At 38.4% G+C, this 25,089-nt stretch overlaps 13 protein-coding genes across 13 annotated transcripts; 7 read left to right on the forward strand and 6 right to left on the reverse strand. All coding sequences in view use genetic code 12, as the record gives it.

Annotated features, from left to right (window-relative positions):
- Positions 1-898: 898 nt before the first annotated feature.
- On the reverse strand, positions 899-1,290 carry CORT_0C01930 (hypothetical protein; the record flags this gene model as incomplete). Its single annotated transcript, XM_003868425.1, has 2 exons — positions 899-1,198; positions 1,258-1,290. The coding sequence occupies 2 exons, from the start codon at positions 1,288-1,290 to the stop codon at positions 899-901; spliced, it is 333 nt and encodes a 110-aa protein (XP_003868473.1).
- A 471-nt stretch (positions 1,291-1,761) lies between these two features.
- CORT_0C01940 (hypothetical protein) lies at positions 1,762-3,045 on the forward strand (the record flags this gene model as incomplete). The annotated part of the gene is made up of 1 exon (XM_003868426.1): positions 1,762-3,045. One exon carries the CDS (start codon positions 1,762-1,764, stop codon positions 3,043-3,045), a length of 1,284 nt encoding a protein of 427 aa, XP_003868474.1.
- A 6-nt stretch (positions 3,046-3,051) lies between these two features.
- On the reverse strand, positions 3,052-5,145 carry CORT_0C01950 (Skn1 protein; the record flags this gene model as incomplete). Its single annotated transcript, XM_003868427.1, has 1 exon — positions 3,052-5,145. One exon carries the CDS (start codon positions 5,143-5,145, stop codon positions 3,052-3,054), a length of 2,094 nt encoding a protein of 697 aa, XP_003868475.1.
- Positions 5,146-7,134: 1,989 nt separating this feature from the next.
- Positions 7,135-9,216, forward strand: CORT_0C01960 (Kre6 protein; the record flags this gene model as incomplete). The annotated part of the gene is made up of 1 exon (XM_003868428.1): positions 7,135-9,216. The coding sequence occupies one exon, from the start codon at positions 7,135-7,137 to the stop codon at positions 9,214-9,216; it is 2,082 nt and encodes a 693-aa protein (XP_003868476.1).
- Positions 9,217-10,907: 1,691 nt separating this feature from the next.
- On the forward strand, positions 10,908-12,554 carry CORT_0C01970 (hypothetical protein; the record flags this gene model as incomplete). The annotated part of the gene is made up of 1 exon (XM_003868429.1): positions 10,908-12,554. The coding sequence occupies one exon, from the start codon at positions 10,908-10,910 to the stop codon at positions 12,552-12,554; it is 1,647 nt and encodes a 548-aa protein (XP_003868477.1).
- A 485-nt stretch (positions 12,555-13,039) lies between these two features.
- On the forward strand, positions 13,040-13,975 carry CORT_0C01980 (hypothetical protein; the record flags this gene model as incomplete). The annotated part of the gene is made up of 1 exon (XM_003868430.1): positions 13,040-13,975. One exon carries the CDS (start codon positions 13,040-13,042, stop codon positions 13,973-13,975), a length of 936 nt encoding a protein of 311 aa, XP_003868478.1.
- A 78-nt stretch (positions 13,976-14,053) lies between these two features.
- CORT_0C01990 (hypothetical protein) lies at positions 14,054-14,680 on the forward strand (the record flags this gene model as incomplete). Its single annotated transcript, XM_003868431.1, has 1 exon — positions 14,054-14,680. The coding sequence occupies one exon, from the start codon at positions 14,054-14,056 to the stop codon at positions 14,678-14,680; it is 627 nt and encodes a 208-aa protein (XP_003868479.1).
- A 716-nt stretch (positions 14,681-15,396) lies between these two features.
- Positions 15,397-15,942, reverse strand: CORT_0C02000 (hypothetical protein; the record flags this gene model as incomplete). The annotated part of the gene is made up of 1 exon (XM_003868432.1): positions 15,397-15,942. The coding sequence occupies one exon, from the start codon at positions 15,940-15,942 to the stop codon at positions 15,397-15,399; it is 546 nt and encodes a 181-aa protein (XP_003868480.1).
- A 773-nt stretch (positions 15,943-16,715) lies between these two features.
- On the forward strand, positions 16,716-18,182 carry CORT_0C02010 (Fyv10 protein; the record flags this gene model as incomplete). Its single annotated transcript, XM_003868433.1, has 1 exon — positions 16,716-18,182. The coding sequence occupies one exon, from the start codon at positions 16,716-16,718 to the stop codon at positions 18,180-18,182; it is 1,467 nt and encodes a 488-aa protein (XP_003868481.1).
- Position 18,183: 1 nt separating this feature from the next.
- CORT_0C02020 (hypothetical protein) lies at positions 18,184-19,140 on the reverse strand (the record flags this gene model as incomplete). The annotated part of the gene is made up of 1 exon (XM_003868434.1): positions 18,184-19,140. The coding sequence occupies one exon, from the start codon at positions 19,138-19,140 to the stop codon at positions 18,184-18,186; it is 957 nt and encodes a 318-aa protein (XP_003868482.1).
- A 55-nt stretch (positions 19,141-19,195) lies between these two features.
- On the reverse strand, positions 19,196-21,313 carry CORT_0C02030 (Ubp1 protein; the record flags this gene model as incomplete). The annotated part of the gene is made up of 1 exon (XM_003868435.1): positions 19,196-21,313. One exon carries the CDS (start codon positions 21,311-21,313, stop codon positions 19,196-19,198), a length of 2,118 nt encoding a protein of 705 aa, XP_003868483.1.
- Positions 21,314-21,530: 217 nt separating this feature from the next.
- Positions 21,531-22,811, reverse strand: CORT_0C02040 (Pub1 protein; the record flags this gene model as incomplete). Its single annotated transcript, XM_003868436.1, has 1 exon — positions 21,531-22,811. The coding sequence occupies one exon, from the start codon at positions 22,809-22,811 to the stop codon at positions 21,531-21,533; it is 1,281 nt and encodes a 426-aa protein (XP_003868484.1).
- Positions 22,812-23,141: 330 nt separating this feature from the next.
- CORT_0C02050 (Trm12 protein) lies at positions 23,142-24,323 on the forward strand (the record flags this gene model as incomplete). Its single annotated transcript, XM_003868437.1, has 1 exon — positions 23,142-24,323. The coding sequence occupies one exon, from the start codon at positions 23,142-23,144 to the stop codon at positions 24,321-24,323; it is 1,182 nt and encodes a 393-aa protein (XP_003868485.1).
- Between the last annotated feature and the right edge of the window lie 766 nt (positions 24,324-25,089).

Consider the following 25,089-nt stretch of genomic DNA (forward strand, 5'->3'; position numbering starts at 1 on the left):
AAGTAGCGAGGCTCAAATGACCACTGCGGTTAACATCTCCTTAGAGAAAAGTGATGTAGGTTGAACATAGTACAAGTGGTGGCTCTCTGCTTTCTATAAAAGTTTATTTGAGCGAGCATAACCGCCAATTTCCGAATTATGTGCACATTGTTTTAATTTTAATAATATAATCTTGTTGGTTTCGTTTGATATTCCCCGCCATCGTTCTTTATTATCATCCCTCCACTCTTTTCACTAAATTACGTAATATCTTAGTAATAATACCCCAAATCTATTACATAATAGGTTTCCAGCTGATACACGTGACTAGAAAAATTATTGGCTGGCTGAATTTCACAATCGATACAAAGTTTCAAACAATGTAGAGATTGTCGTCTATCTTGATACAATATTATATGCACAATAAAAGCTTGCAATTACTACTTCATTTGGGTGCACTCCAGGTGCAACGTGAAGGAACCCCAATGGATCATACTATTGTCGAAGTAGATTTATATATTCGCTATATATTCTCTAGTAGATTTTCAGTTTGACTTGCTCAACATCCCACTCACGACACCATTCAGTTTATCCTACTTGCTTTTAGTTACTAATTGAACGGGTTGATCTCATTATTTGATATCCAATTATTCTATTTCCTTTACGCTGGCGTACCAAAAAAATGAACGAAATTGCATTAGAATTCTCAGTTCCACTTCATTTTCATATCTTTTTTGTATGTTGCAAGTTGATATTGTTCATTATCGTGGTGCAAAATGTTTGGTAGTTTAGCTGGAATCCAAAGCAGGCCCTGGAATGGCAAGGACTCAATAGCGCCGTCGCTTTATTGCTCAATTCGTATAGCTCAATATCCTCTTTAATGCAGTTTACTCGTTTCATTACTTGAAGACCTCCTCTTTCATGTCTTTCTCTTTCTCTCTAAGCATTTATTCACATGTTGAGCAAATCTTCCCCCAGCTATTTTACGTCCACAATTTTCACAGCTAAAGTATCGTGACGTTTCATTGGTTTTCAATTTGGTCTTATCTTGACCAAAAATGTCTCGATTGATGTCCTTCAGTTGATTGAAGTTGATTAGTAGTTGGTCTACTTGTGAATCGACGACAGTGTTGTTTTCCATTGACATGTAGTCGCTATAAGTGTTGACGATTTGTTGTTTGATGATTTTGGATATCATGTCGTTTAGTAATGATTCCGTCTAGGTTTCAGTTAGTTCAATCTCGTAAAAAACGCTTCTATTGCATAGATTCAACATACTAATGTACGATACGTCACTTGTGCTTCTGTCATGTCTGTGTGTTTTTGAGCAGAAGTGTGTGAAATAATTGATGTCGCGATTTCAAATCATTGACGAATGCGGCTTTCATGATAGACTGCAGCAAAAGCTACAATACACAAACTATGTGTCACCAGCCCGATTTGTTAAACAGAGGGCTATCTTACAAGAGACTTGGCTGTAGAGCCTATAGGGCGATTCAATTGTAGAGAGATTATCAATTACTGGTTATGTTCGTTTATCATATGCATCGAAGATTCATGTAATTTTGAAGCTAGAATTCCACCAGAGGGTTTAAATGTAGATTAGTACATCGAATGTGATCCCAAGAAGCTTTCATTGCCAGTTTGCAAAACTTCATCCCTCGAGATTTAACGCATTTCCTTTGGTCCTTTTGGTCCTGCTTTTGCAACTGTTTGTGGCACAAAAGTATTTCTCATCGCATAAAATCAACAGCTTAATCCACTTTATTCATTTACTAACCCATGACGGACATCGATGAGGATGAGCCACCAACTGCTACATCTTACACTCAAACCAACAGCCATCACGATATAGAAGATGAAGTGCAGGATTGGAAAATATTAGGCAATCGCAATGCATCTTCATCGCAAACCACATCATCAGCAATTCCCAAACGTGGTGAAAAGGAATTCGAGCCAGATGGAACTACGGTGCAAAATCAATCACTAAAAGAATCACAACAGGCAATGTTTGATGCATTGTCGAATACTCGTGGTCATCATATCAAGCACAAGTTGATTGGAGTTTGGGTGCCGAAGTTAAACCAATGTGTTATTTTGCAAATTCGTGGTAATTTCTTCAGAGATATGGGCGTTGCTCATGGGACACTCATGTATTTGAATCAATATGAAACAGTCTACCTAGTTGAAAGGGGAAGTTTGATTGCTTACTCATCTAGTGAAGAATTTGAAAGTTGGTTGGATAGTGGAGGTACGGAGTTTGATATTGAAACGAAACTATGGGTTTTGGATTTGGAGTATCTATATTGTTTGACCAAGGTTGATATTCTGCAATATCAGGTTTATTCATACTTGAAGCGATTGGGATATATTTTGCAGACCCGACTGTTACAACCTACTATACAAAAAGGCAGAGTACACAGTCCCACTTTGGATGTTTCATTTTGGTTATTACCTCGCCAGTGGGGAATTCTTGCTTATCCAACATTACATACTTGTCATTTTAAATCAAAGACATATTTTAACTACACCAACATTTATAAAGCGGTAACTTTGAATACGGAAAAGATTGTCACTACTAAGCCCATAGACCCACTACAAATAACGTATAATGTATGGAGACCAACACCTTCATTCGCAAAGAAATCACCACCTCATCCAGATTATGAACTAGTTGTTATTGATTCATCAAAGGATACATCCTACTTAACTTTATCACAGTTACACAATTTGCAACAGCAACTAAAAGCAAAAGAGTATGAAGTAACTGAAAAAAAAGCTCCCAAGAAGCAGCCACGTGTTGAATCCAAACGTCAAATACGAGCTAAACAACAAGCGGAACGTCAATTAAAATTGGATAAATCGATCCAATTGAGGAATGAGTATTGGAAACGACGCGACTCAGGATTCAAACAAGGTGCATCACTGATTATTGTTGCAATTGTAAACCAAGGTGTTATCAACTTTATCAATTTATCAACTGGTGATTTCAATTGTGAGTTTAACAAAGACGCATTGGATGAGATATATCCAGGGAAAGCACATTCAGTAATACACCACGAATAGAAAAGCCTAGCACCCTGTCAATTTATTTTTTGGAAATGTATAACCACCATCTTCAAATGTAGTAAGATTCATATCTTGATATATATTTAAATGTTGTTGAATATAATCATAAGTAGGATAATTTGCCGGGTCACATCCCATATTCACTGCATCTTCGGGTTGATATACTCGTACATAATCAACTCTCATTTTGCTAGGAAATACCAAACTTGGCCAATCTATATATGCCCAGGAGTTAGATATGCCTAGGTTCATAATAATGCTGATGGGTTCCTTTGGTATTTGTCTCCACCCAACATTTCCATTTGGATGTAGTGCTGTTGATTTCATGGAAAATGTAGCATCATCACCAACAAACCAGGTGATATATCCAGTTGCATCATCATTGAGATACTCATAGCCGAATTTTTGAAACCTTCCTGAATCGTCACCAAATTGGTACCAAGTTGTATTCAACATGGTAACACCCGACACCGCTTGTTGGAAAGGTCCACCTGCATAAGTATTCATTAATGTGACTGAGGAGTTGTAAATTTCGATAAAATCGTAGTCTGGCATATACCAAATGTCGTAAGGAGCAATTTGTAAAGATTGAGAAACACGACCAATTATACCGTGGATTTCACCTTCCAATGCATCAATTTCGGGGGCCCCTCTTCCTACACCAGGGTTGGGATGGGATTCCCCAGAGCATGTGCATTTATTCAATCGTTGTCCTGGGAGGTAGGAAATACCGTCGGGTGATGATTGATTGGGGGTGATTCCCGCATCACATGTGTCATACGTATAAGGCCAAACTCCCTCTGTAGTGGCCAAGTAACCTGGTCGTCCAAGGTTACCCATTGACCATAATCCTGGCCACAATCCAGAAATATTTCCATAACCAGGTAACAGGGCTGAAAATTCCAACTTGCCTTGAGTATAACACATTTTATTCCATGATTGGACCATTCCTGAGCGATAAAATAAGTCGTGATTTTTGAATGCATCCATGGTTAGTTCTAATGTACCATTGACTGTGGTTACAGCATCTGGATCATACCATTCAAGATCTTGAGTTGCAGCATAATGGAAATCAGGCGCCGTGAAGAATTGATCGTCACCATCGTAAAATGTTCTACCTTCAGCGTTGAATTCGTCTGAGAATACCAATTTCCACGTCCTACCGTCTTGGCCTACGTTAGTTAATGCTTCAGCAGGAGTGTCTGGGTCAATTAGGTCTTGACGTATCGCACTCAACATGGGATATTGATACTGTGTCAACACTTCATAAACTTGTGGTTCAACTCTTGGATTCGAGTTGGTGAACGTCAACACTGGCAATACAATAAACACACCAATTGCTGCCAAAATCATCACCAATAAAGCAAGTGCACCATTGAACGATCTCCTATCCATATGCTTCAAATCGTAAATGAATCGATTACGGTTGTAGTCAGCATCCAATACAGGATCAGGATTGTGCAAATAATCATCAGGCTCTTTTTCATCTATACTTAGTGGGAACTGACTAGCTGGGTACCCACCAAATGGGGAGAAATCATTATCATATGACGGGGACGAGATTGAATTATCCATTTCATCATCATAAAGTAAACTTGACGTGGATAATTGAGTTGACGTGGCGTATTGTTTTGGGTATCGATCGTAAGCGGGGATGGTAGTGGTTGAAAGTAGCTCCAGAGTTGGTCTTGTTCTTGGTAGTGGTGATGTGTCTCGATTTAGTAATGGCTGGAAGGATCGGTCTCTCGGAAGTATAGGTGACTGAGAGTAAAGTGATTGGGAATCACTTGAATCGGGGTACCCTTTGTGGACATACTGATTGTAAGTGAGGACATCCTGGGAGTCGATATGGTACCGGTTCTGCTCCTGTGCTTGATACTCGGGCCCACCCTTTTCCTCATTACTCGTTTGAAAATGAAAGGAATCTGAATCAGTCAGACGTTGTGGTGAATAATCATACTCTCGATGTGGCTGCTCAGGTTCAAATGGGTTTACTGGTGATTGTGACCCTTCATGTAATCGCATGTGTTCAAAATCCCCTTCGTTCTCATTAACCAAGTTGATTGAAGGGCTAGGTTGAGTCAAGTCCCGTCTCATAGATACAAATGAAGTTAATCTAATGCCACACCTCAGGAGTTGAAACGCGTTCGATACACCCCACCATTTTCAAAAATCATGCTTTCCCAAAATTATATATATATATATAATGATTTAATGCCCAGTGTTTTCTTGCAGATTGGTACATGGATTTACAATTTAGTCTTGGTAGTTTGGAAATTTCTTGGGTTGCAAAATAATAAAATTTTTCTTAACGAAGTTAAACTTCAATACACCGTGATTTTCTTGGGGAAGACTCTTGTGTATGAGAATGTACCAAGAATTGGAGTGAAATTAAATCGCAATCTGATTCTTAGTGTAGTTTCTTATAGAAGGCTGTGAATGGGATTAGTGGAGGAGCTTGACATGCAAAATAAAGTGGAAACAAAATGGAGCTTAGGTAGCTCTTAACCAGCCAATACTATTGAGTCATCTTGGATTTACGATAGATAGATGTGACTGCAAAAAGACCACCCATTGAACTCAATTTTCAGTAGTTGCGAAAAAGAAGAGCCATAATGTACAAGTTACTTGGTATATGAAGTAGAAGAGCATTCGAAAAGTTTCCAATTTTGTGTAAGTGTTTGAAAATCAGCACCGCCTTTCAAAATTTGAAATGATTATGTAATTCATTACGTAATAGAGTCAGTGTAGTTAAAAAGGGAAAGAAGTTACCCTGATTTGGAAAAGATATCTACGGTTAGAAGAGGTGTTGGACAAAGAATAAACTCATGTAAGATGGTTTATCTCTGCAATTGCAATGGTGTGGCTTTACAAATAGACGCGTCTGTAAACTTTTATCAAGAGAATATTCTCAACAATAAAGCAGGGTTAGCTATGTCTCTATAATTTAACCTGTTCCACGTCATTAGCTCCTTGACGTATATTTTGGTAGTGAAAGGTAGCGAAGCTAAAAAAATAACAATAGTGCAAACTTCGCCCCCCTTTCTAGGCTCAATGCAAAACAATCGAAACATTACAAAATCAAATGTTGTTAGTGTAGCGCTCTTCTATTTATATCGTCTCAAAGGGAGAGGTGGCTTTCACTTTGACAAGGGCTTAGTGCAGAGTCTCGGTCCGGCTCTCGGGGGAAAGCATCAGTTACAACCATACGATAGTGTGTGATGAAAACAAACCTGAACGTGTGTACTTGAAACAGGCATTGATGGTGGATGAGGGTTGTACAACTCACAAACTAATCAAAATCAGGCACATGGACAAAGGGACAAGTCAACTTTTGTATCTTTTTTCATATCTGCGTGTTTCTTCAGTAGAGGTTGCTATCATCTTTTTCATTTAAACTGTGCATATTTGTTTACAAATAAGCTTCATAAGGCAAATGAATTATAACTTGAAATCTGATTCATTATCTGGCCCAACGAGTTACCATCTGTATTGCCAGGATCATCACGTCTTCGTGAAGGACTTTCTATGTATAAAAAGGTATCCGAACCACGGTTCGGTCGTGTACAATTATCTACGACACGAAAAAAAATGTTTTTCACTCAAGACAAAACAATCACAAAAGAAAAAAGAAATTTATTTTCAAAACATTACACAAAGTGGATACTAAGAAAATAAGCAGTTGTTGTAATCCACACGACTTCTAAGCCTTAACAAAAAAAAAAAGAAATCTGAAGAGCCAAAATATGCCAAATACATAGAGAGAGACCTCTTTACCAACAAAGCTATTCGCAACACTAGTAACAAACAACAAAGACTTTTTGACTACGTTTACCCTTTTTTTTTATCTTGGACAGCTACACAACTATCACATAGTCTCAGCTTACAACCAACTACTAGATTTTACCACCGTCTTAGCGCCTATTCATTCGTTAAAAAACTTTAAATCAAGCCAAGAGAGATCTAACCCAAGAAATATTATAGAGAAAACCCTTTACAAGAAAATAAGAGATCTACCAGAGTTATAATTCGTTTATCTTGGTTCACTGATATCACTAAGGTACCTTTAAATAATATTAAAATACAATGGCTGCCGATAGAAATCTAACATCAAATGCTCCTCGTTTTAATATAAATACTCCTGATTATGATGATGCGCCACAAGATGATATCAGCAGGAACCCATTTGCCGATGATGGAGAACTCTCATCACATTCATCTGCGTCTCCAAATCAAGGATACGATTTTCAACAACCACAACTGCAAAGAGTCGCTAATGCCAACCTAGAATCATATGGAAACACGTTCCTGTCACATGGGGGATACTACACTAATGGCGGAAGTTCCAACCTACTCATGAATGAATCATCGTCAGATGAATCTAGAGTATTGAATAGAGATTATGACCGATTAAACCCTTCAAGTCCAGCTGAGTTTGATAGATATCCTTCGATGGCTGGATCAAGAGTTGTTTCTTCAGCATCATTAGCAACGCAAATGTATCAGGAAAAGGACAAAAGTGGAACAAACAACTATCACATCTCTCAATCGTCGTCATCGAATTCATTAAACGATTCAGATTCACAAAGCTCAAGTCCTTATCCAAATGACTTTTCCCCATTTGGTGGATACCCAGCCACATCATTCCCCTTGAGTATTGAGGACAAAGAACCAGATGATTACTTGCACAACCCGGATCCAGTTGTCGATGCAGAATACGAAAAGAATAGGTTCCTCTATGACCTAAAACACATGGATAAGCGGTCCCTTGGAGGATTATTAGGATTAATCGCATTAGCAATCATTGCTCTTGTCGTTTTTGTTTTGTTGCCAGTATTGACATATTCTGGTGCAACGCAACACTATCGTCCAGAATCATATGAAATTTTGACTCACTATGAATATCCAATGTTGAGTGCTATACGTCAAGACTTGGTTGATCCAGATACTCCAGAAGATGCATTAACATTGGAATCAAAAAGTGGTGATAAATGGAAATTGGTTTTTTCAGATGAATTCAATGCAGAAGGAAGAACTTTTTACGACGATGATGATCAATTCTTTGTTGCGCCTGATATTCACTACGATGCCACTAAAGATCTTGAATGGTATGATCCTGATGCCGTCACTACTGCCAATGGTACCTTGGTTTTACGTATGGATGCATTTAAAAACCATGATCTCTTTTATCGTTCCGGAATGGTTCAATCATGGAACAAAATGTGCTTTACTCAGGGAAGAATTGAAGTCTCAGCAAGATTACCAAATTATGGTACCGTTTCTGGTTTGTGGCCTGGTTTGTGGACCATGGGTAACCTTGGTCGTCCTGGATATTTAGGTTCAACTGAAGGTGTGTGGCCATACTCTTACGACTCATGTGATGCTGGTATCACACCAAATCAATCATCACCCGACGGTATTTCCTACCTCCCAGGACAACGATTGAATAAATGTACATGCTCTGGGGAATCCCATCCCAACCCTGGTGTAGGAAGAGGGGCCCCCGAAATTGATATCATTGAAGGAGAAATCATGACAACCACGGATTCAGGTAAACAGAATAATGGTGTTGCGTCACAATCGCTTCAACTTGCACCAATGGACATCTGGTATATGCCAGATTACGATTTTATTGAAATCTACAACTACTCCGTAACCACCATGAACACTTATGCTGGGGGGCCCTTCCAGCAGGCATTTTCTGCTACTACCACGTTGAATATAACCTGGTACGAGCGTGGAGATGGGCTCGAGCACCAATACCAAAGGTTTGGGTTCGAGTATTTAAACGATGACAGTGATGGTTACTTGAGGTGGTATGTTGGAAGAGATCCAACGCTTACAGTTTATTCCACTGCGTTACATCCTAATGGAAACATTGGTTGGAGACCTCTATCGAAGGAGCCAATGTCGATGGTTCTCAATCTTGGTATCTCAAATAATTGGGCTTATATTGACTGGAATTCGATACATTTTCCAGTGTCCTTCCACATCGATTATGTCAGGATATACCAGCCAGAGGATCAAATCAATATCGGCTGCGATCCAGAAGACTATCCAACTTACGACTACATTCAAGAACATTTGAATATTTATACAAATCCAAATATTACTTCTTTTGAAGATGGTGGCTATTCATTCCCAAAGAATAGTTTGATTGGTTGTTAGAGTTATAGCTGTGTATATTAGATTGGAATTTTTATTATTTAAAGGTTATAGACTTTGTTCAACTTAGTTGGAGGTGTATGTAGTGTAAACTCATATATATATATCCATTTCGGTTTTATATTTGCTTGTATGTGATTCTGTTGTTTTTATCTTCAACGGTTCATAATTTAGAATCAAAACTCAACAATTCGTAGCACAATTAGCTGTTATAGTATATGAAGAGAACATAGCCAGATGAAAGGTGCTAGTAACTACTTGGTAAAAAAAAGTTTGAATCGATATTTGAAATATGTAGGTCTGGAAAGGAGATACAAAAACTGGTCTCTTTTTGTTTTACCTTTTATTAATGACGAATATTAGTAGGTTATATATTGAAAAAAGAATTTGAGTGTCTTACTACTCTTACTTGGGCTTGGAGGGTTAATTACTAGTACTATTAGCTTTTTAGGTTCGACATATAAATAGTGCAGAGGATTGTTGCAAAATTTTGTAACAAAAATTAACATAATGTTTGAACCTTTACAGTTTCTTTATCTGATGTTACACTTCAATAACCTCACAGGTTAACTTATGTTTCATGAGAATCGAGTTCTGGCCGTAACTATGGAGTGCTTCTTTATAACCGGACACCCCGGCTGTGTCCCTTATTTTGTCGCGATACCTTTGACATACTTTTGTAAATGACTTTACATTTCATTAAAACATCACAGCATCTTACCGTTTGTTGGGATATAAGACAAGCTGGTTTCAGACGAAATCTTTGATAATATCGGACTCAAGACTTTTTATTGATACAAACAAGAAACCCTATGGGGAAATTGAAAGGGTCTCGTTCCAGTGCAAATGGTTTTTCTCCGATATGCTCGGTTCGTACTTTGAAAAATTCAGAAGTGTGGCTGTTGTTAGATATTACACAAAATTCGATATCAGAAATTTTTCACATGTTACACAAAATTGAGTACATAAACGTTAGGTCAATTATCCATTTATGTCTAGCGAAACACTAGACTGAACTGTTGAGTGGACATTAAGAATGTATTCTCAAAAAGAGGACCAACAATGCCCATTAATGAGTATACTTAGCTTCACATGCAAGCCAGCCATACCGCCCAAAAAAAGCTTACTAAAAAAGTTTAAAAATTTCTCCGGTGGGAACAAAAACGAGACAAGAGTCAGCGGGCAAAGAGCAAGGTTTAGACCTCGTGGGGGAGTATAGCTCTTTGTGCTGTGTTCAGTCAGAACAGCGGACTCTACATGGGGGCTCCTCTTTTACGGAAAGTGAGTTGTGTTAACACCATCCCCCAAATCGTGGTTAAAGTCGAATATAATCACGCGCCATTCTCTCGCCTTTCGGGAAATGAGAAAGCCTCTAGCAGCTACAAATCTACCCTGGAACAAGGCACGGTGATGCTGGTGAAGCACACACACGAAGGGTGAAACCATGCAGCCACGTTGTGACCCTTCCCCGGCTTCATTGGGGGTAGTCTAGTAAAAAAGTTTTTTGACACTCAAAAAAAAAGGTAATTGTGTAACCTAATAAAACAAAACGATGAACTAAATTGTGGCTCAAAGTAATACCCTCATCACGTCATGAATTTGATTTGCCAAATTATTGTTTACTATTTAAGTCCAAGCTGTCCTGATCTTCTTCTAAATCTGTTCTTCAAATCAACTTACCATCATCAAACATAATGTCCACCAAATCGATTGCAATTATTGGAGCTGGCCCTGCAGGATTAGCTGCCCTTTACGAGTTTTTACACACCAACGCCGACGGATCCTCGACATTAGCCGATCCAAAAAAGACCTACAAAGATGTTTCCAATACAGCTACTTCGCCGGCATTCGCAAATGTGGTCGTATTCGAACTGAAAGATAAAGCTGGTGGAATTTGGGCTCCTGCTACACCTGAAGCTGATCTCAATTTTCCACCGCAAGAAATCAATGAGTATCACAACCCGAATCAAGTCAGACCCTCCAACGATCCCCCAACAGGGGTTGACAAAGCAACATCAAAAGCTCCTGTCATTGTTCAAAATGAACCTAATTACTCAGTAACAGGAAGAAAATCTCACCATGGACCATTGATAAACGAGTTGGAGTGGACTAGATCGGGTGTGTTTCCATTTTTGTTCACCAACATTCCAACTCGATTTACTAGGTACTCCTTCCTCCCCAATGAGCAAAAGTACCTCGATGCCAACAGAATTATCTACCCCTTTCTTACACACAATGAATTGACCCAAAGGTTTACCGATTTCATCAACGACAATGATTTGAATAAACACATCCGATTGAGCACGTCTGTGGAAAAGGTTGAAAAACATGGTAATAAATGGGTCGTCACCGCTCGCCACAAAACTCCTGATACCAGTGAATGGTACACCGAGAGCTTCGACTATGTTGTTGTCGCCAACGGCCACTACACCGTTCCATACATTCCTCACATTGAAGGATTGGCTGAGTACAATGCAAAATTTCCCACCCATTTGAGCCATGCCAAGTCTTTCAGGGAGTTGGATGAATTTAAAGATAAGCAAGTATTGGTCATTGGTGGAAGTATCTCCACCGCAAACATCTTGCAATATTTGGTCCCAGTTGCGAAATCTGTCGCCAATTCTAAACGTGGCCCTCATGGTGTCTTCCCCTACATCAATGATGCTTTAGTTTCGGAAGGTATTGATCCAAAACCCACAATCGATTTTGTTGATCCTGAAACTGGGGAATTTCATTTTGCTGATGGATCGATTGGAAAATATGATAAAGTAGTGTTCTCTACTGGGTATCACTACCACTTCCCATTCTTCCCAAAAAATGATCATTTGAAGTTGATTAATCCTGGGAATTTGTCACGTGTTGGAGGGTTGTATTTAAATACTTTTGACCAACAAGATCCTACCCTTGGAACTGTTGGTATCACCGTCTCCCAACTTAACTTTCATACCATTGAAGCTAGTGCTGCTGCTTTAGCTGGTGTCTGGTCTGGTGCCAAGAAATTACCCCCATTGGAAGAGCAAATAGAATGGGAAAAGAATTTGGTTGCTGAACGTGGCGATTCTTTGTATTTCCATTACTATAATCAACATCAGGCTAAGGATTTTATCAACGCTGTTGCTCCTTATTTTCCTAACGGGAGATATAATCCAATTGAAATTGATGGTTCTTATGTGACTGAAGTTGACAAAGGTGGTAATTACTTGGAGAAGTTGTTTTATGGATTGAAAGAAGGCGAGATTAAAATCGAGGAAACTAATCCATCTTACAAGGGAAACAACGATACAAGGAAACTTGGTGTAGTTCAGGTTAGTGTTGAGGAAGCTGAATTAGTTCCAACATAGTGAAGGAACTGAACCGTTTTCGTGATAGTTTTTCTGGGTTTGGCCTCAATTTGGATTGGTTTAGTTTTATATTTGAATAGATTTTGTATTTGTGTGCCTTTCTTACGTCCGAGACCGAATTTGCGGAATTAAGCGATACGGTTTTAATCTTTTCAGAAATTACAGTTATTTGTTAAGGATTTCGCCTCAAAGGTTTCAAGATAAACAAAGAACAATACATTTGTGGTGTATGACATCATGCTTCTTACACACTCTAGATAAGGTACACAGCCACTTGTCAGATTACGACCAATTTGCAGTGTTATATAAATGATCAGAATCTTTGTGGCAACTAGTATATATCAATCACAATAAGTCACAAATGGCTAACTCTGTATATAAGGCGATAGGAATTGACTAGAACACAGCTAAATAACCTTTCACTGCATTAGTTTTACGACGTTCTATCTTACAAGCCCTCCAGAACAATCACTGAAGTGTTAAAAATGGTTAACCTGCTGAATCTCAACAAGTATTCAACTTCTAGGTTGAGCAACGGGCAGACTGTCCCTATTGCTGGATTTGGAACGTATTTAATCCCCGCAGAGAAAGTAACTAAACTTGTCTATGACGCGTTGGCCGCCGGTTACAGGCACATCGACACAGCCATTGCTTACAAGAATCAGCGTGAAGTTGCACAGGGTGTCTCAAAGTTTCTTAAAGATCATCTAAATGTTCAGAGAAGCGATATTTGGTTCACCACTAAAATTGCAGAGAAAAACCAAGGATACGAGAATACTCGAAAGGCGGTGCAGCAGATTAGCGATGAGACCAAAGAGTTTATTGATTACGTCGACTTGATTTTAGTTCACTCACCAAAGACATCTACCAAAGAACGGTTGGGTACTTATGAGGCTTTACAGGAGTATGTACTCAATCCTGACAATGAAACATTGAACGTGAGATCAATTGGAGTTTCTAACTACGGTGTTGCACATTTGGAAGAGTTGTTCCACTGGGAGAACTTAAAAGTTAAACCGGTGATTAATCAACTTGAATTGCATCCTTGGTTGCCCAGAGTTGAACTCAGAAATTACATGGAGGAACATAATATCTTGACTGAAGCATACTCACCACTTACTCGTGGACGTAAGTCGGATGATCCCGAGTTATTGGAGCTTAGCCAGAAGTACAATTTGTCACCTGCAGAGATTTTATTAAAGTGGTCGTATTTGCAAGGATTCATTGTTTTGGTAAAGACTGAGAACCCAAAAAGAATCAAGGAAAACTTAGATATATTACCTGACTATCGTTCTGATAGTGGGGACGAGTCGGGGAAACTTGAGTTGAATTCAGAAATATTGAGAGTGTTGAACAAACCCGATTCAAAGATTGTTCTCACTTGGGGTGGTGTTGATCCTACATTGTATAAAGATGAGTAAGACAGCTTTACATTTACATGGACTCCTTCAGAAACGTATTATAATACTATTAGTAGATACCTTTTGCAGCATCTCTTCATGTTCCATATCTCGAGAAATCGAAACCACTCAAAAAATAGAAATCAGGGCTTCAGCACACTCCAACACAACCCCCACCTTTCTACCATCATGTCACTGTGGTCAAGTAAACCTGTGAGGCAAGATTACATTACCAAAATTAGATATACCAACATTCTTTCCCCTCCGCCGTTAAACCCAAAACTCCTCCAATACCATACAACAACGCCAACTTCTTCCCAAAAAGAAGGAGATCAATTATTATCGTCGTTATTTCGTAAGGAAAATTTTCACAATTTTCTAGAAAGGATCGATGATCAATCGGGGCTAGAGTTGAACTTGGTTGATAACGTGGGATTTTTGGAACATGGTGATTCCAGTAGCATCGGGAAGATAAAAAACAAACTGGTTGCTTTGCACCAAAAGTACAGGGCACTATTACGAGGTGCGGGTATTGGCAAAATCAAGAGATCCGACCAAGCTGTACCATTTTTGAGAAAAACTGAGTTTATCTCCGATCAATCATTGTCAAAGTTCAGTACAATAAGCGCGCATACTGAAGAGAGCGAGGTGAATGTGGTGAATGTGAAATTGATAAATAGCGAGGAGCACAACTTGGATGCAGAACATCAATTGGAAGCAGTGTAAGGGAGTTTCACTGCCTCCAACAACACTTTGAACAACTTGTCGAGTTTGAAGTATCCAAGAAAAAGAACCGCCAAAGCGGTTGATGCTTGGCCGTGATTGCCTGATACGTCCATGATAGATAATGTATTCATGAATTTGAGATTCTTGGAAAGTGCACCCATCAAAAGGGAGTTGGATGCATTGAAAAGACAACAAGGATCAAAGTTCAATGACACGTTCCAGAGGCAGCGGTAAGAGTCAGCAATTTTCAAACCAATCAATTCACAAGATGGCGAGTGGGTCTAAATGTTTGAAATGGATAACGAAGAGCAATTGCCTCAGCCTCATCAAAGCTTGCATTCAAAAACTCTGAAGAACCCATCTAATGTTGCAAAAACGATGGATGAAACTACTACCGATTATAATTACATTTTTGTCAAAAACTATGACATGCTATACCAAGGATACGCCAACTCGCACCAAGAACCAGCAGTGAAATTTGTCCCTCATGAACAAGCAAAGGAAAAGAGGAAAGCTGCCCATTATAGAATTGAGAAAGCACAGAGTGTTGACTAATTCCGAAATCAACCGATTCATCAAGGAGAGAACATAGACGGTATTCAGCTCACGTTGCGGGAACCCACGACGGATGAGTTGAAAGATGTGGATAGAGCGAGATCCGAATTTGACCCGATAGAGTACGAAAGTGGCGGTGAATTTGAGGATATAAGAAAAATCTATTCTTTTTTTTTTTCTTCCACAGGCTTTGAAGGTGGTTTTGCTTCGTCATTCTTTTTGACAATGGGTTCTTTGCTTGATTGCCGCGTATTTCTTTTCTCGTATTTTTCTTGCATTTTACGAGTCAAAGCTGCATCTTCCTCTTCCTGCAACTGTTTCAGTAACATCATATCAGAATTAAATGTCTCTCCTTCTTGACCAATGTCTTGATCAATGTCTGATACAGGCATGAAATCACCATTGACAAATAAATCGCCTTCTCCAGAAACAGAGTTCAAGCTTTGCCAAACGAGTCTGCCCCTCTTGGATTGGAACGAAGAATCAGTTATGAGCAAATATAATTCGTTCCTGGATTTTTTAAGCAATGTGTTGAAATGGTTGGTTTTGAAAAATTTTGCAAATTGAGGTGATTCCAAGTTCCGATCTAATAGTTCTGATGGAGATAATACGTCTTTAACTGCTTGCTTTTTGTGAGAGCTTGCAGCAATTTCATGCATAATTTTATTAGGCGAACAAGTACCTGTTTTTGTAGTCCAAGACGGCATAGCAAGTCATCTTAAATCAGTTCATTACATCATAAGCTCATGGCTGTTGCCTCTCATATCATGGGGAAACACCGCTTGATAAATATAGTCTTCGTCACATGCATGTAACAATGAAGACCAAGAGCAGTATGAGTCTACTACAAATATCCTCTTTTAGACCAAAACTGTTTTTATAACCTTTAAATAATATAAAATCCTATCTAATATACACAACTCCTAACACCTGATCAAACTATTCTTTGGGAATGAATAGCCACCATCTTCAAAAGAAGTAATATTTGGATTTGTATAAATATTCAAATGTTCTTGAATGTAGTCGTAAGTTGGATAGTCTTCTGGATCGCAGCCGATATTGATTTGATCCTCTGGCTGGTATATCCTGACATAATCGATGTGGAAGGACACTGGAAAATGTATCGAATTCTAGTCAATATAAGCCCAATTATTTGAGATACCAAGATTGAGAACCATCGACATTGGCTCCTTCGATAGAGGTCTCCAACCAATGTTTCCATTAGGATGTAACGCAGTGGAATAAACTGTAAGCGTTGGGTCTCTTCCAACATACCACCTCAAGTAACCATCAGTGTCATCATTAAGGTATTCAAACTTAAAAGGCTGGTACTGGTGTTCATGGTGGTTACTAATTGGTTGTTAATTTTTGCAATTCCTTCTTGATATAAAAACGGAGTTCATGACACCACAAAAAAATAAACTCTCACACTTCAACTTCACACACCCCACATATATCCTTGACCCCCTTTGTCCTCAAAATGACTGATCCCACGATAGATTTCCATATACAAACGCATCAACCTCAGCTCAACATTCCCACTCAACTAATCAGAAAGAACTTCAAACTGATTCAGAAACTTATCGAAAAGCAAAAGAAACAAACTGGTGATGAAATAGCCAAAATTAAAAAGAATGTTAACTTGCCAAAGAAAATTCAACTTGAAATGGTAAGAAAGCTGATTAGCAACTATGAAACTTTTCAAAAGAAGTTGCAAGCATTGATAAAAAAGGATGAGGAATTCCGATCACGGTTGGTTGCTCGATTGGAGAACATACTGCAATTGAGCAAGTATAGTGATACCCTGGACATGCTCAATTTTCACAATCAAAATTTAATCAATTGGTATCGAAATGAGACCAATTTGCTCATCGTTGACTATCTAATCAAATCCAATACCAATGAAGAGAATCTTGGTTACAAATTACTTGAATCATTGTCCAAAACCAATCCAAAGATAAGCAAACTAATTGACTATGATTTGTATCTCGATTACAACAAGGTCTACTTATCAATCACAAGAGCTCATGATTTATTGTTGATAATCAACTGGTTCAATGATAACAAAGCCTCTCTCAAAAAGATCAATTCGAATCTTGAATTTGAAATCAATTATTGCAAGTACCTAACCTTGATTGAGAGTGGCGATGTTAATGAAGCGATAAAGTTTTCACAGGATAATTTATCAAGTTACGGCAACAAGGACAACTATTCAAATGAAGAGATGAACAATTATAAACTCAACCTGGAACGATTAAAAGGATTAGGTGGATTATTAGTTTACCGATCAATGGACAACTCTTTTACCAATATGTTGTTTTCAAATAAGCTCATGTTTCAATCGCAACCATACCGTGAATATGAGAAACTACTATCCAACGAGCGATGGGAAAACCTAGGCCATTGTTTTATTGATAACTTCATCAAGCTATATGGTATAACAACAAATTACCCGCTATTTGTGTATTTGTCATCTGGGTTATCCAGTCTAAAGACAAAATCATGTTACCACAATACCGAAAACACTGTTTTCAAAGATGCTACACCATTAGAGATACCCAACAAAGCCTCCCCTGCCGTTCCAACACTAATATCATCAGCAAACTTCATGTCGTATACTCCACCTGTGACTCCATTAACGGTACGTAAATACAGAGGTCCAGATTACTACTATAAACTCCTCCACAAAGTGAATAACTGCCCCGTTTGCTCCCCGGAAATGTATCAGTTAAGTAGAAACCTACCATTTGCACAATTAATCACAAGCATCTTTAATAATCCATTTCGCCTACCTAATGGCAACATCTACCCGTTTGATAAATTGTTGTCCCTGAATGGGGAATACCTATCAGAGCAAAGTACATTATTACGACAAGGGCAGGTGAAAGATCCGTTAACCCAGGAGGTATTCTTTATAGATAATTGTATACGCGTGTTTCCCGCATAACTTAATCAGAATCAGAGTCATCCTTCTCTTTTTTCTTTCGATTGGTCCACTTTTCAAATTTGTATAGTCTCGCATCTCTCTCATTGGCCGGTTTTGTTGTATCTTTAATGCTGTTTGTTCGTTTGTGATGATATCCAGGAAACATGGTCCATTCAAAACGACCCGACTGCTCCACCTTGTATTCTTCACTCTTGGCAAGCGCTTTGATTCCCCATGAGTTGTATGGCTCTCCTTCAAAGAGACTGACTAGAATTCTCCCATTTTGATCATCGTCATCGTTGTAACCCCCAAAATCATTATGCTTTTTGTTCCCTACATTCACCAAATCAAACACCCGACTACAGTTTTGGAAAAATGCCACCATCAACTCCTGATGTCGTTTAATATTTCGATCTTGATCTTTAATTCCTAATCCGGTATGTGGGAAATTAAACATAATATACTGCAATTGTCGTCCATCGTCAAACAACTTCACTTTTTCATTTCCGCGACGTTGTTTGGCATTGAGTGTTAAATGTAAGGTTTTTGGTAAATCAGTGGCATCCACTTCATGCACCACTCGTACTCCATCTGATTCCAATTGATTTAGAGTTTCTTCAGCACCGGGGTATTTCTGTTTAACTTCATCGAGTGAATCGTAACTTGTGGCAACCAAGTTTTCTGGAAGGATAAAATTTTGAGTTACCAACGACTTTGCAAATGAAAAATCACCTTCTCCAATAAGCAATACAGTATCATCTACCTTAAATGGCATAAACCCCCTTACTGTCGCGGCTTGTTTGGCATTATTCTTTCTCTGCTTCTTCGTTAACGACTTTTGTTTATTCAATTGGTTTTGCTTCTCAATTTCAGCAGTCTTTACAGCTTTAGCATTGAGTTGTTCTTGTACTTTGAGTCTCGCTAGGGATCCCTTAAGGCCCTTAGATGTGGTGTGTTTACCCTTCAATTTACGTGCCATGAAGATCTCTACTCATCGTGAAAAATAAATTCCTCTAAAACTAAACTAGGTAGCACTATAAATGAACTTGAGCTTCAGCTACATTAAACTCCTCTTTTGATTCCTCTTTCATTGACACATCAGATAGTGACGTTGTTGACTTTGCTAAGTCCTCAGTTGTCTCCGTAGCAGCCACCTCCTTTGATTCTTCTTCAGTATCACTCTCCTGTGTTTCTTTTGATTCCTCTTCACTATCCCCCTTTGTTTCCTTTAATTCCTCTTCACTATCATTCTCTTTAACTTCTGGACTAGATCTCTCTTCTACCTCATCATCAGATACATCTTGCAACACCTCAACAAACCCATCGTTGTATTCATAAAACAACATAAATGTACCTTGTCCGCCCAAAACTTCCTCCTCAGTAACGACATATATCGATTCATCACTGATTCGCCACCAAGTACCTCTCAATTTTCTATAACATATGTAATGACCATAGTTGTGGGTACCAAAGTGGACAATGACCGCTTTCAAATTGTACAACAATTTTGGATCAGATTCAGCTGTGGTGATTGCTGTGCCGTTTGGAGAGATTAAACCATTAGACAGTTCAGATGATGGGGCAGTTTCGTGATTGGATTCAGTTGACGGATCAGTTTCACCATCATCGGGAATAGAGCTATCACCATCATTGTACTTTGTATCCTCATCTTGCTTCCTAAATGGTAACCTTGCATCCATGTTTATCTGATTAGGCTCAACAATGTATGGTGACAAATCCAACACCGCTGGGAAAGTCACATTATTTGGGTTCTTCACTACCATATATGTCTTTGGATCAAATTGAGATCGATTGATGTGTATACTAAGCAAAGGTGGTGGTCTGTCCAAAAAGATTTGCTTTGATTTTCTACTCTTTTTGATTTGTTTTTTAACGGTCAACTTTTCAAAAGCTTCGTCAGTCACTTGAGGTTTAGCTAGTTCTGATTCGATTGCAAATAACCTAGTCTTTATCTGATCAATGAGCTTTGAATTATTTTCCTTCTTCTCAAGCTCCTCTATAGTACCAAGAAGAAACTTTTGCGTTTGTAGTAACCCACATCTATTACAATTCACATCATCAATAATCTCCGGAGTAATCCATTCATTCAACAACTGTGACAAGTTAAAGCTGGAGTAGTACGACTGATTCTGAGGTAAGTTTAAACTCAACCCACTAGTGACTGCATATCGTATGCCACCAACTTCACCACAAGTCAAACAACCAATACGCTCACATGAAATTCCATCAACTGGGGTGATCAACTCCAATGGCATCACCTTATGTTCTGCATCGTCTAAGTTAGGATCAACTTGTGCTGCTGGGACATAAACGACACCCAATTTTCCTAATTTATTACACCCAGAAACAATTTCCTTTAAATTGCGAGCATCTTGAAATTTGGTCTCCTTTTCTCCTTCTGGTTCTGGCGTAGGCAATCTACTCTGACTAATCTTTTTAAACTCCTTTTCCAAAATGTTCATAATCAATTGATAAAATTCCTGCGCATCTTCTTGATTATACCCACTAAAAAAGTTTTGCCTTGGACCATTGGGCATCTTATTTAAAAGCGGTTTAGTACTAAATTCTTTCCCTCTTGATCCATATTTCCCATTAACATTATCAAGAAGCTTCTTTAACGCCGTTGTAAAAGGCAATTCCAGTTTTGGTTGGTTCGACTTCATAGTAATCTTTTCCCCATTACTCTTTGTATCGATTTCAATTTCCGAGTAAAGATAAGAGTCAATAAACTTCATAAACTGTCTCGACGAAGCTAACGACTGTATAACTGAATTCATAAAGCATGTATTCCCGTCATTACTAATCCCTCCAACTTCACCACCATTAACAATGGCAAACTTCTGCTCTTTACTCTTTTTCCTATTAAATCGATTGATTCCTGATCTTCCAAATCGTGATGATGAATTCATAGCTTTGTGAAATAGTTGAGGGATATTGAAAGGAATGTATTTTTGCCAGGTTTCAGAAGGTTCCAAATTGAGCGATGTTGATAAATAATATAACGAAACTAAAATTAAAAGCGATGTGGATGCCGTGGCTAATACCTTGTTTGATTTGAAAAACGACAACTTGACTAACTCGTTTATAAAGACAAAATTTAGCAATAAAATTAATACCAATCGGGTAAACATACAGAAACTATGATGAAAGCGTCGAAAGAACCCGCTTCCTTGAAGCAATAGTTGTTAATGCGTGAAGAATAAAGCTCTAGTGGTTTTGTAGTAAATCCTCTTCCTTCGATGACAGAGTTGACATTTTTTAATTTTTTTTTCGTCTTTAAAATGAAATTTAATCCAGTAGACACTACAATTACTCCAACAATCTTTCTTTTTTATTAATCTACATCCTTTACCGACCTTGATAACTCGTGGCTCTATTTTGATACTGAGGTGGTCTCTCCTTACCCCATCCACATTTCAAAGGTCTACCATTCAAGTTGAACCCAGCTAGTTGAATAATTGCTAAAGCAGCTCTCTCATGTGAATCATATTTCACAAATGCACATCCTTTTTCTGGGTGAAATTTAAAATCTACTATGAATCCGAAATTTTGCAACAAGGGAATCATTTCTTGTTGTTGTGTAACATGAGCAATATTTCCTAAGTAAACTGTAGTTTGCCATGAGGGTGTCTGCCTTAATACAATGTCGTATGACTGTGGTGACATTACTGTTATGTTTCCCGTTTGTTGAGCATTTCCGTTGAGGCCATTTGGTGGGGAATTGACAATTTGTTGTGATCCTAATGGCAAGCTTCCATTCGACAAATTCAACTCTGGTATTATTAACCCTGGGGCTATATGTTGCAGGCCATTGCTTGAGTATTGATTACTATGATAAGTGTTGAAATTTTTTCCATTGTACGGTCTAAATTGTCGATGGTTATAACGGTTGTGATTCCTCAATCCATGAGAGTTAGCGTAGTCTCGATTGTTTGATTGTTTGTGTGCTGCCCAATTACATCTAATGGCTCTACCACCTAACCATTCGCCATTCATCGTTTGAAGGGCCAATTCAGCGTCTTCTTGCTTGCCAAATGTTACAAACCCATAGCCTCGAGACCGTGAAGTTTGCATATCCCACATAACATGCGCCTCTTTGAAGGAATCGAATTTGTTAAACGCTTTCTTTAATGCTTCGTCATTGACCTCAGAGCTCAAATCTCCAACAAAAACATTATACGTAGGGTCCTCTGGAGTACTATTACTTGCTATTGTAGCAGACTGATACGCCCAATTGACCTTGATTTCACAATTGTTGAGTAATTTTCCATTTAAAGTACTCAATGCCATATCGGCATCCTGATTTTCATCAAATTCAATAAATGCATAATTAAAGCCAAGCTTGTTCTTGTCATTCAACAACTTGATCGATTTAATTGGTTTGGAAACGGAAAATAGTTTACTAATTTGCTCTTCCGACGCCGATTTGGGCAAGTTTCCCACATATAAAATCTTGTTGGATGTTTCACGTCCACCTTCAGTGGCAGAAGCAGGGGTAACTGGCGTAGTTGATTCCTCTTTTACATCCTCTTTTACATCCTCTTGAGTCATCTTGTTTTCCTGTTCATTGGTTTCAGTTCGTTGATCTGGGCTAGTTTGTGCCGCCTCTATTTGCTCGTTTTCTGACATATGCTATTAATGCAATCTAAAGAAATGAAATGTATGATGTTGAATTTTTGACAGACGTGTTTTCTATCTTTGTGGAATGAATATGTACTGTACTTCTAGTCTATCTAAGAAATAAGTGATATGCAATATATGTACTACCGGCGTAGGTTGCCAATCTGATTAGTTGTCGAAGCGTATACCCACGAGTGTTTGAAATTCGTTGATTGTCGTTGAAAAGGCTTTTTTTTTCTGCGTGAAAAATTTCGTCAATTGGTGAGTGTCGTGTTTGTCTGTGTCGTGCAATTCAATGTCATGAGAAAATTTACTTGCTAGACTGTCTCATCAGCATCAATGATTAGGTTGAAGGTGACTCATGCACAGGATATAAAACGAATCAAGAATTTGCTCGAGGAGAATCAATGGTTGAATAAGTCCTTCAAAATCGAGAAAAGTGATAGTGTTTTTCACATCTACACTATATTGGAATCCCTTCCGGAAAAGTTATCTCATTTGCAATGGGATCGCTATGAAATGGAGAAACCAGTCCAATCGCTAACCTCTATCAGGGACAAGTATTGCAATGAGAACAATGTACCTTACTTTGATGTTCCAAAGAGATGGACCGTGTATCCTCCAATGTTACTTTTCAGTACCAACACAGAGGATTCCCTACCGAGAGAGTTTTGCAGTTACCTTCTCCACCACTATCAAGCAATGTTTGGAAACAAAAGCCTCACTCATATTGCATTGAATAGGCCAATTATAGAGTCGGATGTTATTAGACGGCCTACGAACTTAGTACCCTTGTATGGAGACTTTGGACCCGAAGTGACAGACGTACCAACAGTGAAGGATTTTGACGATGCATTTTGGTGTCTGGTGGTGCAGAATGGAATCCACCAAACCTGGGCGCCGAAATACACAATGTTTTCCAGAGGTAACATTAAGGAGAAGAAACGGATATTGGATAGTTATAAAGGGCTAAAAGGGACAATTGTGTTTGATTTTTATTGTGGTATTGGCTACTTTTCATTGAGTTATTTAAGAAATGGTGCAAAGGTACTATGTTGGGAGTTGAATCCGTGGTCTATAGAAGGCTTCAGACGAAGTTTGGAGCATGCTGGATACAGGTACAAAATCTACGGCGAGGGGGATTCTTTTTCAAGTGATGATGTTAAAAAATACGATGCATGTCTATTTCTAGAAAACAATGAAGAAATACCTCAAAGACTTGAATATGTACAACGCAATAGTTTAAACATAAGTCATATCAACTTAGGCTTACTACCTACCTCAAGACACAGTTGGCCCATTGCAAATAATTTAATTGCTGAAAAGTCAAATTCAAGTACTATCATTCACGTGCACGAAAATGTGCACGTTGATGAATTTGATAAGATGAAAGGTGAAATAGAGTCAAGCTATGACAACGGTGTAGTCACACATATTGAAAAGATAAAGACGTTTGCACCAGATGTGTGGCACGCCGTTTTCGATGTTGTCATTGATAAAAACTGTGGAGTAGCGCATTAGAGCCTTTAGCGTGTGACAACGAGTCATTAATGACCGGGATTATCAATTGCACTGTATATAAACCTTGATTGGCTATTGTAAATATTTCGTAAATATATCGGTTATAAAAATTCACGGGTATTAGATAACGAGGCTGTATACATACAACAAAAAAAAGTTAAAAATAAATGACTTCTACTTTAGCGAAAAATGTTTAAAACATACTTGAAGCGGAGACCTAGAGTACATACCAATAGACCACCATTGGTCATGAGACCACAAGCTCTTCACAAGTCCAGATCCCGGAGTAAGCCACCCATAGCTTTTGACACATGCGGTGCCCCTGAAATTTTTGCAATTTTCTTCTCCTTACAACAAGAAATCTGTCAACAGAAATATTTACAAAGGGTTTCTATACTTTTCCTATGTTTGCTTCTTTGTAAGGCATAGAAAACCTATATATCTGCAAGTACTCTCACTTCAAAGATAGCTTCGATGGATGTATTTAACATATTAAGTTTCTGCATGGTTCCTTTCAAGTTTGTTATTGTGCAACTTTTACCTCGGTTATTGTGTAACTGCAAAGTTTTTTTGTTTGCATTTTTGCAAACTGCGCCTTGTTCAAATGCAAACAACTCTCATGATCAAATTAATTGAATACTATTATGTAAAGACGTTTTACTCAATCAATCAGTAGAAACTGTCATTGGTTCCCGTTCTTCATGTTGTCTTAGACTTAGTGTAGCGCCATTCGTAATTGAATCATCTGATCGGCTTTAAAATATTG

The sequence above is a fragment of the Candida orthopsilosis genome (assembly GCF_000315875.1).
Source record: "Candida orthopsilosis Co 90-125, chromosome 3 draft sequence".
Lineage (NCBI taxonomy): Eukaryota > Fungi > Ascomycota > Pichiomycetes > Serinales > Debaryomycetaceae > Lodderomyces > Lodderomyces orthopsilosis.